Genomic DNA, 18303 nt, shown 5'->3' on the forward strand with positions numbered 1-18303 from the left:
TAGGAGGATGAGTTCATTCCCTCCAGTGTGTTGGGAGGATGTGTGATTCCCTCCAGGAGGTGCGTGTGTTCCCCTCCACTTCTACAATAAGGAGGATGAGTTTATTCCCTCCAGGAGGATGTGCATTCCCTCCTTTATGAGTTCATGCCCTTGTGATGGGCCATCGTTCGCTGTGAGGAAAGCTCTTGTGATTCCCATTGCGGTTTGCCATACTGCTTTGGAAGCTTCAAATACTGAAGAGGCAGTGGAGCTAGCTGGCCAAGAGGGCACTGAGAAAGTTTGAGTGCTCTCTATCTCCCCTGCTGGTTGATGGACATAACCCATACGTAATGGCTTCATCTGCTATGACTAAAGGAAAGAAAATTATCATGGTAAGAACCTAATTTTCCCTTTCCTCTTTTTAATCTGATTTTTTTCTTTTTCTACACTTTTCCTCATCCTTTTGGTTTTCTCCTTATTTTATCCCATTACTAAAATTATTATAAACAGCTTAGCAGTACTATAGTGTGATTGACGGAATAGCAAGTCTCTCTAAATACTGATAAATAAATCAGTAGGTTCTTGAAATGGTCCAGCAAGGGCTTGCAGAACGTCTTTCCAACACCTTTTATGATTTTTCTCTGTTGGTGCTTGAGAAGAAAACAGGCATAAAGAGACTCTGGTGCTTTCTCCAGTGAGGGGCTATTGTTCTAGTTCCCCACAAGACTGGGGCCCAGTTTGCTATTCTGTTTACTTTGCATTGTCCCCTGCACTGTATCAATGTTTAGGCCACTTGTATTCTTGTTCTTATCTATAGTCTGCTTTGAAGAGCTTTAAAAATTCAGCCCTTAGGGCTTTTTATTTATTTACTAGTAAAAAAGGCCCGTTTCTGACACAAATGAAACGGGCGCTAGCAAGGTTTTCCTCGGAGTGTGTATGTTTGGGAGAGTGTATGTGAGAGTGACTGTTTGAGAGTCAGAGTGAAAGTGTGAGTGTGTGAGAGAGAGAGTGTGTTTGTGAGAGAGTGTGTGTGTGAGAATGAGAGTGTGTGCAAGTGTGTATGTGAGACACAGTGTGATAGAGAGTGTGTGTGTGCCCATCCATGCTCCTCTGTCCCCTGCCCCCTCCATTCATCCCTATCCAGCATTTTCCCTCTCTGCCTGAGGGCCTGCCCTGCAATCCATATCCATCCATGCCCATCTGTCCCCTCCATTCATCCCTATCCAGCAATTCCCCTCTCCCTGAGTCCTGCCCTTCCAATCCATGCCCATCCATGCTCATCTGTCACCTGGCCCCTCCATTTTTCCCTATCCAGCATTTCCCCTCTCTGCCTGAGGCCTGCTCTGCAATCCATATCCATCCATGCCCATCTGTCCCCTCCATTCATCCCTATCCAGCAATTCCCCTCTCCCTGAGTCCTGCCCTTCCAATCCATGCCCATCCATGCTCATCTGTCACCTGGCCCCTCCATTTTTCCCTATCCAGCATTTCCCCTCTGCCTGAGGCCTGCTCTGCAATCCATATCCATCCATGCCCATCTGTCCCCTCCATTCATCCCTATCCAGCAATTCCCCTCTCCCTGAGTCCTGCCCTTCCAATCCATGCCCATCCATGCTCCTCTGTCACCTGGCCCCTCCATTTTTCCCTATCCAGCATTTCCCCTCTCTGCCTGAGGCCTGCTCTGCAATCCATATCCATCCATGCCCATCTGTCCCCTCCATTCATCCCTATCCAGCAATTCCCTTCTCCCTGAGTCCTGCCCTTCCAATCCATGCCCATCCATGCTCATCTGTCACCTGGCCCCTCCATTTTTCCGTATCCAGCATTTCCCCTCTCTGCCTGAGGCCTGCCCTGCAATCCATATCCATCCATGGCCATCTGTCTCCTCCATTCATCCCTATCCAGCAATTCCCCTCTCCCTGAGTCCTGCCCTTCCAATCCATGCTCCTCTGTCACCTGGCCCCTCCATTCATCCCTATCCAGCAATTCCCCTCTCTGCCTGAGGCCTGCCCTGCAATCCATATGCATCCATGGCCATCTGTGCCCTCCATTCATCCCTATCCAGCAATTCCCCTCTCCCTGAGTCCTGCCCTTCCAATCCATGCCCATCCATGCTCATCTGTCACCTGGCCCCTCCATTTTTCCCTATCCAGCATTTCCCCTCTCTGCCTGAGGCCTGCCCTGCAATCCATATGCATCCATGGCCATCTGTGCCCTCCATTCATCCCTATCCAGCAATTCCCCTCTCCCTGAGTCCTGCCCTTCCAATCCATGCTCCTCTGTCACCTGGCCCCTCCATTCATCCCTATCCAGCAATTCCCCTCTCTGCCTGAGGCCTGCCCTGCAATCCATATGCATCCATGGCCATCTGTGCCCTCCATTCATCCCTATCCAGCAATTCCCCTCTCCCTGAGTCCTGCCCTTCCAATCCATGCCCATCCATGCTCATCTGTCACCTGGCCCCTCCATTTTTCCCTATCCAGCATTTCCCCTCTCTGCCTGAGGCCTGCCCTGCAATCCATATCCATCCATGGCCATCTGTCCCCTCCATTCATTCTTATCCAGCAATTCCCGTCTCCCTGAGTCCTGCCCTTCGAATCCATGCCCATCCATGCTCATCTGTCACCTGGCCCCTCCATTTTTCCCTATCCAGCAATTGCCCTCTCTCCCTGAGGCCTGCCCTGCAATCCATTTCCATCCATGCCCATCTGTTCCCTCTATTCATCCCTATCCAGCAATTTCCCTCTCTCCCTGAGTCCTGCCCTCCCAATCCATGCCCATCCATGCTCCTCTGTCCCCTGCCCCCTCCATTCATCCCTTTCCAGCAATTGCCCTCTCTTCCTGAGCCCTGCCATCCCAATCCATGCCCATCCATGCTCCTCTGTCCCCTGCCGCCTCCATTCATCCTTTTGCAGCAAGTCCCCTGTCTCCCTTTCATGACCCCCCTTGCATCCATGCTCCTCTCTCTCCCATGTCCCAGCCTGGGCCGCCCTCTTCTTCCCCCCCCCCCCCCTTCGCATCCATGCTGTCGTTTCTCCCCTGCCCTGCCGCTCCCATTGTTGTTCTTTAGTGGCCACCCTCTTCTCTCCCCCCAACATGGTTTTTTTTTTTTTTTTTTTTTCTTGTTTTTAAATTTACCTCCGTGCCGGTTCCGGCAGCGAAGCGTCAGGGAAGGAGGCGGCGCTCCCGACGTCTAGGTTTCCCTTCGCTGTGTTCCGCCTTCTTTTGACGTGACGTCAGAAGAAGGCGGAACACAGCGAAGGGAAGGCTAGACGTTGAGAGCGCCGCCTCCTTCCCTGACGCTTCGCTGCCGAGCGTTGCGATTGGTTGAGTGTCATTGCTCCGCCCTCGACGTCATCACGTTTGACGCGTGGGCGGGGCAGACACAATGCGATCTCACCCCCTTCACTTTAGAATGTTGGCTAACAGAGGCTTCATTAGAACGTTGGAGGTGCGTTTTATATAGAGAGATGTGTTTGTATTCTGCCTATAATTCTAGGCAGATCACACATAAACATTCATAAATAGAACCATTAATGGGGTATCATATATTGAAAGCAAAGTTATGTAGAATTATTTAATGTAGTAGAGACCCTGAGCCTTGATTCCAGGTTGCTTTGAGGATTTGAACATGTAGGGAGGGGTAATCCAGAACAGGTTGCCTAAAGTTAGGTATTGGGATGCTGCATGCTAAGTGCAAATTCTGTATCAGCAATTAAACATGTAATTACCGTTATAGATGACTAGCGTAATTTGCTTTCTATGCACCAACATTTAGGTCAGTGGCTAGTGTAAATGTCCACACCTGTATGTTGCAGTTGTAACTGTTGGTATTCTATAACCTTGGTGTGTAACCACTGAGTATACCCTGACCTGCCTGTCCTATATATACCCACACCCCTTAGCAGTTAAATGCTAAAGGTTTTCCACACTGAGGTGTTAGAATTACGACTGTGCGGTTAACATAACTGCACATTAGTGCCAATTAGCACCAATTAATAGTTAACTACTTATTGGTAGTGCAATTAGAACCTAATTTATCAATTAAGTTATGCGTGTAACTGCATGTGCAGGTTTGCATGCTAAGCACAAAAATGTGTGCACAAGACTGAAAGGGGTATAGTGCTCACATTCCCTACAGTTTATACAGTTTCTTTGTTCTCGAGATGCAGTGTTACTGATATGTTTATATACAGTAAGCATAAAGAAGTGAAAGCTTGAGAGCATTTGTTTACACCTCATCCTGAAAAGTTTAGATATCACATTTATGTATTATGTTTTTTGTTAGATATATCTGTATCTAAATATAATTCAGTTTGTATAGTGAAACAGGTATGTCTCACAGATAATTGTGGTTCTCTTCTCTCATGGAATTTCTAGGATTGTGCTATGAATGGGGATACGGAAGCAGGGGTGGTGACTTCACCACCTCCTACTGTTGTTCCACATAAGGAAAGGTACTTCGATAGGGTTGATGAAAATAACCCAGAGTATTTGCGAGAGAGGAACATGGCACCTGACCTTCGTCAAGACTTCAATATGATGGAGCAGAAGAAGAGAGTCTCTATGATTCTGCAGAGTCCAGTAAGAAAAATATACTTGCTCCTTGAACAGCTTTGTGGATAATTGCATTCTTAGTTGCATGCATGTTTAACACATGAATATATGCTATGGAGGCTCTTAGTTTAAATCTTAAAGTAGCCACTGAACCACATAAAAAGATACCCTTGATTTTGGAACAACATTATTTTGTTGGGACTAGTAAATGAAACATTAGTTCACAATGCTACCTTCCGGTATTAGTAGTGATTTTGAATCTGCTTTAATACATTACTAACTTTGGGTGCTGCAACATTAATAGGTCCATTTTCAGAGTAGCCCCCCCCCCCCATCTCCAGTTATGAGCATTGTAAGCATGAGTCTAAGACCAGGGAAGATAGAAGCCCATTAATGACTCCCAGAAGGAAATTCTACATGCCCTTTGAAGAGAAGCAGTGTCATTTTCCAGATACTATGATGTCTACCAGATGATAGTGACTGTACTTGAAAAATACTTAGCATATTTTAATAAATGTGTGTTGTGGTCTTTCTGTACAAGAATGACCATTTTTTTCATTGAACTTATCAGTTGTTAGGCTGAACACTTATTGAAGCTGTGCTGTTGTTATTTATTGAAAGTTGATACTATGCATAAACGTATGGCTGGGGTAATAGTAACTGGTCTTCATGGCAGAACTGGAGGAGACATTTTTGCATACATATAAGACTAAACACATAAAATATTACTGGTTTATTGATAACGTTTTTATGATTCGAGTGGAGGGAGAAGAGACTCTCAAACAATTTTACAGTTCTTTCAATGCATACCATCCTTCAGTCAAATTCAAAATTGGCTAAGAATATAAGAATAGCCATACTGGATCAGACTAATGGACCATCTAGCCTAGTATCCTGTTTCCAACAGTAACCAAGCCTGGTCACAGTTACTTGGCAGGAACCCATATAGCAACATTCCATGTTACCAATTTTAGGGCAATCAGAGGCTTCCCCATGTCTATCTCAATAGCAGACTATGGACTTGGCCAAACCTTATTTAACTCACTATATTAAACTTGGGTTCAAAATAATTTATCTTTTTTTATTTTTATGTATGCACTTTAAAAAAATACTATAAAGTGTTTTAAATTATTTTAAATGTGCTCAGACCATACCGTTTACACCCATTATATCCCCAAGAGGAATATGTGGTGGTGTCACAATGGAACCATCATTGCACATATGATGTTGCACCTCCTAATATTTGTGTATGTACATACAGCTGAGCCCAAGTAGATCTTAATCACCGGTGTATGCGTATATTTGTAATACATATGTATAGGTCATAAACTATTCACATTAAATATTGCTAGACTTGAGCTCAAACTTCCACCCATAAATTATGGTGCTTTCCTTATTACCATCTAATACATGGATAATAAAACATACCATTCAACATTTGTTTGAACCTAAAGGAAGTAAATGTTAATTCATGACACCCTGATCTCACTTCCCCCACATATCTTACAGAAACCAACCCATAATGCGATATACACCCATATTCACATAATTATTTCACTTCCCTTGGGGTATATTGTGCTCGTGCTTGTGCTTCATTAAACCTTATTTAAATCTAGATGTGCTAACTTCTATTACCACATCTTCTGGCCACGAGTTCCAGAGCTTAAATATTCATTGAGTGAAAAAAGATTTCCTCCTATTTGTTTTAAAAATGTTTCCCTGTAACTTCGAGTATCCCTTAGTCTTTGTACTTTTTGAAAGAGTAAAAAAATCAGTTAACTTTTATCCATTCTACACCACTCAGGATTTTGTAGACCTCAATCATATCTCCCCTCAGCCATCTTTTCTAAGCTGAAGTGCCCTAACCTCTTTAGGTGTTCCATCCCCTTTATCATTTTGGTCACTCTTCTTTGAACCTTTTCTAATTCTTCTATATCTTTTTTTGAGATACATTGACCAGAATTGAATGCAGTATTCAAGGTGAGGTCACACCATGGAGCATTATAGTATTTTTGGTCTTATTTACCATCGCTTTCCTAATAATTCCTAGCATCCTGTTTGCTTTTTTGGCCGCCGCCGCACACTGGGCAGAAGATTCCAGTGTATTGTCTACAATGACACCTAGATCTTTTTCTGAGATGTTCCCAAGGTGGACCCTAGCATCAGGTAACTATGATTCGGATTTTTCTTCCCAATGTGCATTACTTTTGCATTTGGATGCCCAGTCTTCCAATTTCCTAAGGTCTTCCTGCAATTTTTCACAGTCTGTATATGTTTAAACAACTTTCAGTAGTTTTGTATCGTATGCAAATTTAATCACCTCACGTGTTCTGATTTCCATATCATTTATGAATATATTAAGTAGCACAGGTCCCAGTACAGATCCCTGCAGCACTCCACTATTCACCCTCCTCCGTTGAGAAGAATGGGCAATTATTAAACCTACCTTCTGTTTTCTGTCCAATAACCAATTCCTAATCCACAGCAGAACGTTGCCTCTTATCCCATGACTCTTTAATTTTCTCAGGACTCTCTCATGAGGGACGTTTCAAAAGCTTTCTGGAAATCAGAACATGAGGTGATTAAATTTGCATATGATACAAAACTACTGAAAGTTGTTAAAACGCTACATCAACTGGCTCATCTTTATCGACATGTTTATTCACGCCTCCAATCTTCAAGTACTATGGACAGTTAATGACAGGCTACAGTTCACTTACAGCAGCTCAGCAATTTCATGTTTGAGTTCTTTCAGTACCCTCTGGTGCATGCCATCCAGTCCAGGTGATCTACTACTCTTTATCGATTTGGCTCAGTACGTGTTCCAAGTTCACTGAGATTTCTTTTAGTTTCTCTGCATTGTCACCCTTGAAAACCATTTCTGGTGCAGTTAGATCTCTTACATCTTCTTCTGTAAAAACTGAAGCAAAGCATTCATTCAGTCTCTGCTATGGCCTTGTCCTTCCTGAGTATCCCTTTTGTATCTTCTTGATCTACGGATTCCCTCACAGGCTGTCTGAATCTGATGTAACTGAAAAAGTTGTTATTGTGAGTTTTTGCCTCTGCAGCAAGTTGCTCTTCATATTCTCTTTTAGCCTTCTTTATTGATGCTTTTCATCTAACTTGCCAGGGCTTATGTTGCTTCTTATTTTCTTCAGTGGGTACTTTTTTCATTCTTTGAAGAGCGTTCTTTCGGCTGTAATAGCCTCTTTCACTTCACTTTTTAAGTATGCTGGCTGTCGTTTGCTCTTCTTTCCACCTTTGTTAATATGTGGAATACATCTAGTCTGGGCTTTCAAGATGGTATTTTTAAACAACTTTCATGCCTGATTTAAAGTCCCTAACCTTTGCAGCTGATCCTTTTAGCTTCTTTTTAACCATTTTCCTAATTTTATCATAGTCGCCCTTTCGAAAATTAAATGCTGCTACAGTAGATTTCCTTTGTGACTTCATTCCAGATATTAGCTCAAATTCCGTTACCTCGTACTATGCCTTGCAATTCACTAAGGACTAGATCTAAAATAGCTCCCCCTCTTGTCGGTTTCTGGACCAGTTGCTCCAAGAAGCAGTTATTTATTACTTCTAGGAATTTTACCTCCCTAATGTTCCCTGATGTAACACTTATCCAGTCAATATTGGGGTAATTGAAATTGCCCATTATTATATTGTTGCCTAATATGGCAGCTTTCCTAATTTCTGTAAACATTTTTCTCCGAGGACAAGCAGGCTGCTTGTTCTCACTGATGGGTGACGTCCACGGCAGCCCCTCCAATCGGAATCTTCACTAGCAAAGTCCTTTGCTAGCCCTCGCGCGCCCGCGCGCACCGCGCATGCGCGGCCGTCTTCCCGCCCGAAACCGGCTCGAGCCGGCCAGTCTTCTTTTGTCCGCACTCGGTACGGTCGTGTTTTCGCCGTGTCGAGCCCCGGAAAGTCGACCTCGCGCGTCCAAATTCTGTTTGAGCGTGTTTTTTTCCTTCGGGAAAGCTTTGTTAGTCGGGAAGTGCTCCGGAAACCCTTCGACCGGGTTTCGTGTCAATCCTCCCCGTACTTCCAGCTTTTTGCCCCGGTAAGTTTTCTTTCGTCGTCGGGGTAGGCCTCTTTTCGGCCTCGGTCGAGATTTTTTCTCCCTCTAAATTTTTGGTGCTTCCATTTCGCCATTTCGGCTTTTGATTTCGCCGGCGTGATTTTTCCGCCCATGACATCGAAGCCTTCCAGCGGCTTCAAGAAGTGCACCCAGTGCGCCCGGGTTATCTCGCTCACTGATCGACACTCGTCGTGTCTTCAGTGTCTGGGGGCCGAGCACCGCCCTCAGAACTGTAGTCTGTGTTCCCTTCTTCAAAGGCGGACTCAGGTAGCGAGACTAGCCCAGTGGAACGTGTTGTTCTCGGGCTCTTCGTCGGCATCGGCACCGGGATCTTCGAGTGCATCGACGTCGTCAGCGTCCAGACCATCTTCCTCGGCCGCCCCTGCATCGAGTGCATCGAGGCATCGGGCCTCTGCATCGGCGCCGAGACATCGGATAGCTGCATCGACGTCGGTGGTACCAGGACCTCGTCTGCTGATGTCGTCGGACGGTGGTGCATCGGGTGGAGTGCAGGTGAGGGCTGTCCATTCCCCTGCTGGTGGCGGTGAGCCCTCGGGTGGGTCTCCTCCTACCCTGAGGGCTCCTGCGGTACAGCCCCCCCGAGATCGACCTTCTTCAGTCTCGGCCCCGAGGAAGCGACGGATGGATTCGACGTCCTCCTCGTCGGTGCCGGGGAGCTTCGGTGACATGCTTCGGAAGAAATCGAAGAAGCATCGACACCGGTCTCCTCCCCATGTCGGCACCGAGAGCTCTGGGTCGCCGAGGGATTCGGCACCCAGCAGGCATCGGCACCGAGAGGACCGCTCACCCTCTGTTCAGGAGGTGTCGATGCGCTCCGCTCTGGACAGCCCGGTACAGCCTCCACGCCCGGAACAGGTACTGACGTCGACGCCTGCATCGACCTCACAGCCTTTCTCTACAGCCGCTCTAAACGAGAGCCTCCGGGCCGTTCTCCCAGAGATTCTGGGAGAGCTGTTGCGCCCTACCCCTCCGGTACCGGCGGTGCTTGCGCCTCCGGTACCGTCGAGCGTGGCGCCGGCTGGCCCATCGCCCAGGTTGAGGTCCCCGACGTCGGTACCGCGTGCGGTACCGACCGCGGCCACCTCCCAGGAAGGCTCCCCGACTACGTCGGCGGAGGGAGCTTCGCCGATGCGGGCGAGGGAGTCTACCTCTCGACGCCCCCATCGTGGACGTGGCTCCACTGAGTCGAGCAGGGCGAGGTTGCAGACACAGGTTCGTGAACTTGTATCTGACACCGAGGGTGAGGCCTCGTGGGAGGAAGAGGAAGATCCTCGATATTTCTCTGACGAGGAGTCTGAGGGTCTTCCTTCTGATCCCACTCCCTCTCCTGAAAGACAGCTTTCTCCTCCCGAGAGTCTGTCTTTTGCTTCCTTTGTCCGGGAGATGTCTACGGCCATCTCCTTCCCGGTGGTTGTGGAGGACGAGCCCAGGGCTGAAATGTTTGAGCTCCTGGACTATCCTTCTCCACCTAAGGAAGCGTCCACTGTTCCCTTGCACCATGTCCTGAAAAAGACATTGCTTGCGAACTGGACTAAGCCATTAAGTAATCCCCACATTCCCAAGAAGATCGAGTCCCAGTACCGGATCCATGGGGACCCAGAGCTGATGCGCACTCAGTTGCCTCACGATTCTGGAGTTGTGGATTTGGCCCTAAAGAAGGCTAAGAGTTCTAGGGAACATGCTTCGGCGCCCCCGGGCAAGGACGCTAGAACCTTAGACTCCTTTGGGAGGAAGGCCTACCATTCCTCTATGCTCGTGTCCAAGATCCAGTCTTACCAGCTCTACACGAGCATGCACATGCGGAACAATGTGCGGCAGTTGGCGGGCTTGGTTGATGCTCTTCCCCCTGAGCAAGCCAAGCCTTTTCAGGAGGTGGTCAGGCAGCTGAAGGCGTGCAGAAAATTCCTGGCCAGAGGAGTTTATGACACTTTTGATGTTGCGTCCAGGGCCGCTGCTCAAGGTGTGGTGATGCGCAGGCTCTCATGGCTGCGCGCCGCCGACCTGGAGAATAGAATCCAGCAGCGGATTGCGGACTCGCCTTGCCGTGCGGACAACATTTTTGGCGAAAAAGTCGAACAGGTGGTAGAGTCTCTCCACCAGCGGGACACCGCATTCGACAAATTCGCCCGCCGGCAGCCTTCAGCTTCTACCTCTACAGGTAGACGATTTTTCGGGGGAAGGAAGACTGTTCCCTACTCTTCTGGCAGGCGTAGGTACAATCCTCCTTCCCGACAGCCTGCGGCCCAGGCTAAGCCCCAGCGCGCTCGCTCTCGTCAGCAGCGTGCGACTCAGCAAGGCCCCGCGGCTCCCCAGCAAAAGCAAGGGGCGAGCTTTTGACTGGCTCCAGCAGAGCATAGCCGACATCCAAGTGTCCGTGCCGGGCGACCTGCCAGTCGGAGGGAGGTTGAAAGCTTTTCACCAAAGGTGGCCTCTCATAACCTCCGATCAGTGGGTTCTGCAAATAGTCCGGCAAGGATACACCCTCAATTTGGCATCAAACCCTCCAAATTGTCCACCGGGAGCTCAGTCTTACAGCTTCCAGCACAAGAGGGTACTTGCAGAGGAACTCTCCGCCCTTCTCAGCGCCAATGCGGTCGAGCCCGTGCCATCCGGGCAAGAAGGGCTGGGATTCTATTCCAGGTACTTCCTTGTGGAAAAGAAAACAGGGGGGATGCGTCCCATCCTAGACCTAAGGGCCCTGAACAAATATCTCGTAAAAGAAAAGTTCAGGATGCTTTCCCTGGGCACCCTTCTCCCCATGATTCAGCAAAACGATTGGCTATGCTCTCTGGACTTGAAGGATGCCTATACACACATCCCGATACTGCCAGCTCACAGACAGTATCTGCGATTTCAGTTGGGCACCCGCCACTTCCAGTACTGTGTGCTACCCTTTGGGCTCGCCTCTGCGCCCAGGGTGTTCACAAAGTGCCTAGCTGTGGTAGCAGCGGCACTTCGCAGGCTGGGAGTGCACGTGTTCCCATATCTCGACGATTGGCTGGTGAAGAACACATCCGAGGCAGGAGCCCTGCAATCCATGCAGATGACTATTCGCCTTCTGGAGCTACTGGGGTTTGTGATAAATTACCCAAAGTCCCATCTTCTTCCAGTGCAGAACCTCGAATTCATAGGAGCCCTGCTGGATTCTCGGACGGCTCGCGCCTATCTCCCAGAGACGAGAGCCAACAACTTGTTGTCCCTCGTCTCCCGGGTGCGGGCGTCCCAGCAGATCACAGCTCGGCAGATGTTGAGATTGCTGGGCCACATGGCCTCCACAGTTCATGTGACTCCCATGGCCCGCCTTCACATGAGATCTGCTCAATGGACCCTAGCCTCCCAGTGGTATCAGGCCGCTGGGGGACTAGAGGACGTGATCCACCTGTCCACGAGTTTTCTCGAATCCCTGTTTTGGTGGACGATTTGGACCAATTTGACTCTGGGACGTCCCTTCCAAATTCCTCAGCCACAAAAAGTGCTGACCACGGATGCGTCTCTCCTGGGATGGGGAGCTCATGTCGATGGGCTTCACACCCAAGGAAGCTGGTCCCTCCAAGAACGCGATCTACAGATCAATCTTCTGGAGTTACGAGCGATCTGGAACGCTCTGAAGGCTTTCAGAGATCGGCTGTCCCACCAAATTATCCAAATTCAGACAGACAACCAGGTTGCCATGTATTATGTAAACAAGCAGGGGGGCACCGGATCTCGCCCCCTGTGTCAGGAAGCCGTCAGCATGTGGACCTGGGCTCGCCGGAACGGCATGGTGCTCCAAGCCACATATCTGGCAGGCGTAAACAACAGTCTGGCCGACAGACTGAGCAGGATTATGCAACCTCACGAGTGGTCGCTCAATTCCAAAGTGGTGCGCCAGATCTTCCAAGCGTGGGGCACCCCCTTGGTGGATCTCTTCGCATCTCGAGTGAACCACAAAGTCCCTCAGTTCTGTTCCAGGCTTCAGGCCCACGGCAGACTGGCATCGGATGCCTTCCTCCTGGACTGGGGGGAGGGTCTGCTGTATGCTTATCCTCCCATTCCTCTGGTGGGGAAGACTTTGTTGAAACTCAAGCAAGACCGAGGCACCATGATCCTGATTGCTCCTTTTTGGCCGCGTCAGATCTGGTTCCCTCTTCTTCTGGAGTTATCCTCCGAAGAACCGTGGAGATTGGAGTGTTTTCCGACCCTCATCACGCAGGACGAAGGGGCTCTTCTGCATCCCAACCTCCAGTCTCTGGCTCTCACGGCCTGGATGTTGAGGGCGTAGATTTTGCCTCTTTGGGTCTGCCAGAGGGTGTCTCCCGCATCTTGCTTGCTTCCAGGAAAGACTCCACTAAGAGAAGTTACTTCTTTCATTGGCGGAGGTTTGCCGTCTGGTGTGACAGCAAGGCCCTAGATCCTCGCTCTTGTCCTACACAGACCCTGCTTGAATACCTTCTGCACTTGTCTGAGTCTGGTCTCAAGACCAACTCTGTAAGAGTTCATCTTAGTGCAATCAGTGCATACCATTACCATGTGGAAGGTAAGCCGATCTCAGGACAGCCTTTAGTTGTTCGCTTCATGAGAGGTTTGCTTTTGTCAAAGCCCCCTGTCAAGCCTCCTACAGTGTCATGGGATCTCAATGTCGTTCTCACCCAGCTGATGAAACCTCCGTTTGAGCCACTGAATTCCTGCCATCCGAAGTACTTGACCTGGAAGGTCATTTTCTTGGTGGCAGTTACTTCAGCTCGTAGAGTCAGTGAGCTTCAGGCCCTGGTAGCCCAGGCCCCTTACACCAAATTTCATCATAACAGAGTAGTCCTCCGCACTCACCCTAAGTTCTTGCCAAAGGTCGTGTCGGAGTTCCATCTGAACCAGTCAATTGTCTTGCCAACATTCTTTCCCCGTCCTCATTCCTGCCCTGCTGAACGTCAGCTGCACACATTGGACTGCAAGAGAGCATTGGCCTTCTACTTGGAGCGGACACAGCCCCACAGACAGTCCGCCCAATTGTTTGTTTCTTTTGATCCCAATAGGAGGGGAGTGGCTGTAGGGAAACGCACCATATCCAATTGGCTAGCAGATTGCATTTCCTTCACTTACGCCCAGGCGGGGCTGGCTCTTGAGGGTCATGTCACGGCTCATAATGTTAGAGCCATGGCTGCGTCGGTAGCCCACTTGAAGTCAGCCTCCATTGAAGAAATTTGCAAAGCTGCGACGTGGGCTTCTGTCCACACATTCACATCCCATTACTGCCTGCAGCAGGATACCCGACGCGACAGTCGGTTCGGGCAGTCAGTTCTTCAGAACCTGTTTGGGCTTTAGGATCCAACTCCACCCCCCGAGGGCCCTGTTTGTTCTGTTCCAGGCTACACTCTCAGTTAGTTGGTAAAATTTTTTTAGGTCAATCTCTGTTATGTCCTCGCCGTTGCGAGGCCCAATTGACCATGGTTGTTGTTTTGAGTGAGCCTGGGGGCTAGGGATACCTCATCAGTGAGAACAAGCAGCCTGCTTGTCCTCGGAGAAAGCGAATGCTACATACCTGTAGAAGGTATTCTCCGAGGACAGCAGGCTGATTGTTCTCACAAACCCGCCCGCCTCCCCTTTGGAGTTGTGTCTTCCCTTAAGAGTATTGTCTTGCTACATACTGGACTGGCCGGCTCGAGCCGGTTTCGGGCGGGAAGACGGCCGCGCATGCGCGGTGCGCGCGGGCGCGCGAGGGCTAGCAAAGGACTTTGCTAGTGAAGATTCCGATTGGAGGGGCTGCCGTGGACGTCACCCATCAGTGAGAACAATCAGCCTGCTGTCCTCGGAGAATACCTTCTACAGGTATGTAGCATTCGCTTTTCCCCCATGAAATTTTATTGAAATTTAAAAGTTATAACAATTCAAGAATAAGCACACAAAAACAGTGTGTGAATACAATTTAAGTACATTCAGAGGCATATATTATAAGATCAAAGAGAGAAATATTTGTTGTTAATGTTATAAAAGCCATCTACTTCTTGTTTCTAAAGACAATAATAACCATGTTATTTATTTGGATCGAAAGACTTAATATACTCAGTAAGGGGGTACCAGATTAAATGCTTTTTATAAAGAGAACCGTTTAAGGTGGCTGCTGGTAATTCATATTTATGATACAGTGAAACCTTGGTTTTCGTCAATAATTCGTCTGAAAACTATTGACGAAAACTGAAACCGACGAAAACCGAGGCAAGTGTCTTCCCCTTATATTTGTCTCTAATAAACGGCGTGTGTCTTTTCCTCTCCATTCTCTTGCTTTTTTAGGCTTTTCTTCACTGACTGGCTGTCCAGGTTTCACAGTTCACGAGACCTTAGAGGCATTGAACATCTCTTGAACTGAAACTTAATCTCTCAGCTTTGTCTCTCTCCTCTGCTCTTTCATTTTTAATTTTACAGTTACATTCAGTTTAGCAGTCCAAAGCTTGAGGAGGGGAGGAAAAAAACACTGTAAAAAGCTGCAAACCAGCAGAGAAGGAAGCAAGGAGTGCGCAGACGGCAGAAGAAAGCCTGGAGCGGGCAAATACAATGAAGCCTGTGTGGACTGCAGAAACAGCTGGAGGTGGTAGGAGAATCCAAATGGTTAAAGATTTTAGCCAGCGTCATTCTGATGGGAGGGGCTCAGAGCCAGCCCTTTGCACGTTTGTGCTTCCGTTATTGCTCTTCTTGGCTGCGGTGAAACTCTGGCAGCTGTACTATGTGAGCGGTCGGGACCCTCAGTCTCACTTCCCTCTCCCACTGGGAACGATGAGGCTTCCTTTTTTTGGAGAAACCCTCCAGCTGCTCCTTCAGACCCTGCCAGCTGAAGACGAAATCCGAGGCGACAGACGAAAACCGAGACAAATTTTTTGATGAAAAAAACGACAAAAAACGAAAACGACGAAATCCGAAGGCGACGAAAACCGAGGTTTCACTGTATAATAAAACTGTCACCAAAAATGTTCATTTAAAAGTTTGGAGTTTTTCCAATTAGTCAAGATTAATTGTTAAGCAATAGTTATTAATATATCGAAGAGTGGTTTCTGATTTTCAGTAAGAGGGAGAAGGGGGGAACAAGATTTGAAAACCACTATGGAGGTAGATATTGAATGATTGAGTTTGAAAATTTTACTTATATTGTCCCAGATACTGGTCCAGAAGTGATGAATTGAAGGGCATTCATAAATCATGTGGCTAAGGGTATGGGTATCTATTTGAGAGTGGCAGTGCCAGCATAAGTTAGAGGAGGCTAAACCCAGCAGTATGTAGTTTTCTGGGAGTCTAAATAGCTGTGTGGTAGAGAAAAAGCATAAATTAGCTGCTGATAAAGGTTTGAGAAGAGTAGACCTTAGGTGAGTATTAATAGATTCAGGAATTATTATGTTGGTGTCGGATTCCCATAATGATATGATAGAAACTTTGGATTTATATTTGTTCGAGAGTATCAGTTTGTAAATAGGTGAAGCTATATGTCCTTTATCTAATAGGGTTTTGGTTATTTGGTAAATTGAGGGCATTGCCGAGCTTAGATTATTTCATATTTTAGATTTCTTATGACAGTGTGTTAATTGTATCTATTGAAAGTATTGTGTTGGGCCTATTGAAAATGTTGATTGCAATTTGGAGAATGATAAAGGGGTCATTTGCATTGGATCTAAGATATCCTTTAGGGACCATATTTTATTGATTGACCATGAAGGCCAGTAACAAACATTATTGTTAATCTATATATTGGGATTCAACCAAAGAGAAGCATAGATAGTTTTATTTATAGGAGTGTCTAAACATTCTTTACTGGTGGATGGTAGTACAGCCCTACCAGTATAGTCCTTACCTTCACACATAGGGCTAGATGCACTAAACCTTAACGACCCTCTAACAACCCTTTAACGAAGGAAATTCCTAACCGTTGCATGCATTAAAGGCATTTTTCCTACAAAGCAAGCAGCTAACGAAAACGGAATGCAAAGGAGAAACTACCATTGAAATGTGGACAATTCGGAATGCACTAACCATACCGATGATTGCAACGAATCATTTACCGTCAGAAATTTTACGTGTGCTCAGACCTGTCGTTAAGGCCCCCTGCACCATAAAAATCCAAGCCAGCATGTTTAAAAAGAAAAGTGAGATACAAACACGTGGCTCTCCGCTTTCCCCTGCATCATTACAAAACAAAACATACTGCTTCTCCCTGCAGCTTAAAAATTCTGTCTCTCCCCTTCTCCAACAGCTTTGAAATTTAACACTCTATCCCCTAAAGCCAATTTTCCCAGTACTGTAAACAACTGCAAAGAGGTCTTTTGTTACAAAAGGGGATTTACGAGGGTCGTTCTTTTTAGAGTTATCTTCAACTGCACTCTTCTGCTAGATCAGACAGCTAAAAGGCTTGCAGGTCGGGATCCCCCCCTCGCACGCCCCAGTCTGACGTAAGCAACCTACGTAGGTTTAATACGTTTGTGGCTGCTCTGCGCATTCTTAAGGAGCAAATTAACGACTGGGATAACGTACGCTTGATACATTGTACTTTTCAATACCGCACCGAACATTTCTTTGTTGTTTCAAATTCGTTAAGCACTTTTACGATTTAGATTTTTTAACGTTTGGTTGATGCATCTAGCCCATAGTCCATAAAGATTCCACGCTGCTCTCTGTTTCATGCGGAATGTTTATTTTGTTTGACTCAATTCCCTCTTTAACATATAGTGCAACCCCCCTCCAATTTGATGTATTCTATCATTGCAGTATAATTTGCACCTTGTTAACACAGTATCCTGTTGATTGTTCTTCTACCAGGTCTCTGAAATGGCTACTATATCTACCTCTTCATTTAGTGCTATATACTCTTAACTCTCCCATCTTATTTTTTAGGCTTCTAGCATTTGTATATAGACACTTCAAATTGTGTTTTTCCTTGCACTTGCAAGCTGCCTAAAAGTCAACTTTCTAGATACCGTATTCTCTATCAACAATGGCTATATAAAAACATCTGACTGATACAGCTAACTCCACAACTGTAGCTTCCACCCTTCACATACAAAACAAAAGAAATTATACACAGTCAAGCCACATGATACCACTGCATTGTCAGAGATAAACCCCTCAAAATCCAGACTTAATCCTTTGAACAAAAGAATGCAACCCCAAAATAATCTCCAAGAATGCCTCTTCCCTTAAAACACCCAGAGAAAATTTACTGTAGTACTTAGAAAAGAACCACAGTGACAGTATCCCTTGTATTGACCTGCAATCCAGAGCTGGAAAAACTGAGAAGAAGAATAGATGTATAGCCACTACTCCAAGGAGTATGAATTACGGAAACTACTACTACTACGGAAACTACTACTACTACTACTCTGGCGGAAATCTTGGGCCCTTGCTGATTTCTTACACTTTAAGTTCATGCTGACCTCCTTCCAATCTGCTCTTTTACGTGCCAAACAGGATTATTATATCCAACTGACCAACTCTCTTGGCTCTAATCCTCGACTTCTCTTCACCACATTGAACTCTCTCCTCAAGGTGCCCCTCCCCCAACTTCCCCTTCATTATCTCCTCAGACCCTTGCTGAATTCTTTCACAACAAGGTTCAAAAGATAAACCTTGCTTTCTCTACCTCACCACCTCTCCCTCCACTAGTCCATTCCCCTCTCTCTCCTTCCCCTCATTCCCTTTCCTCCTTTCCT

The 18303-nt window shown here is 47.0% G+C and overlaps 1 protein-coding gene across 4 annotated transcripts in view; it reads left to right on the forward strand.

The window, feature by feature from the left end:
* The window catches only part of ADD1 (adducin 1), a 293072-nt gene that overhangs the window by 72206 nt on the left and 202563 nt on the right, over nucleotides 1-18303 (forward strand). For all 4 annotated transcript variants that reach the window (XM_030191131.1, XM_030191128.1, XM_030191129.1 and 1 more), the window contains exon 2: nucleotides 4360-4563. In XM_030191131.1, coding sequence (XP_030046991.1) covers nucleotides 4369-4563 — 195 coding nt within the window. In that variant the 5' untranslated portion in view covers nucleotides 4360-4368. The remainder of the gene's footprint in view (nucleotides 1-4359; nucleotides 4564-18303) is intronic.

Source organism: Microcaecilia unicolor, chromosome 2 (genome assembly GCF_901765095.1).
Source record: "Microcaecilia unicolor chromosome 2, aMicUni1.1, whole genome shotgun sequence".
In the NCBI taxonomy this organism is placed as follows: Eukaryota; Metazoa; Chordata; class Amphibia; order Gymnophiona; family Siphonopidae; genus Microcaecilia; species Microcaecilia unicolor.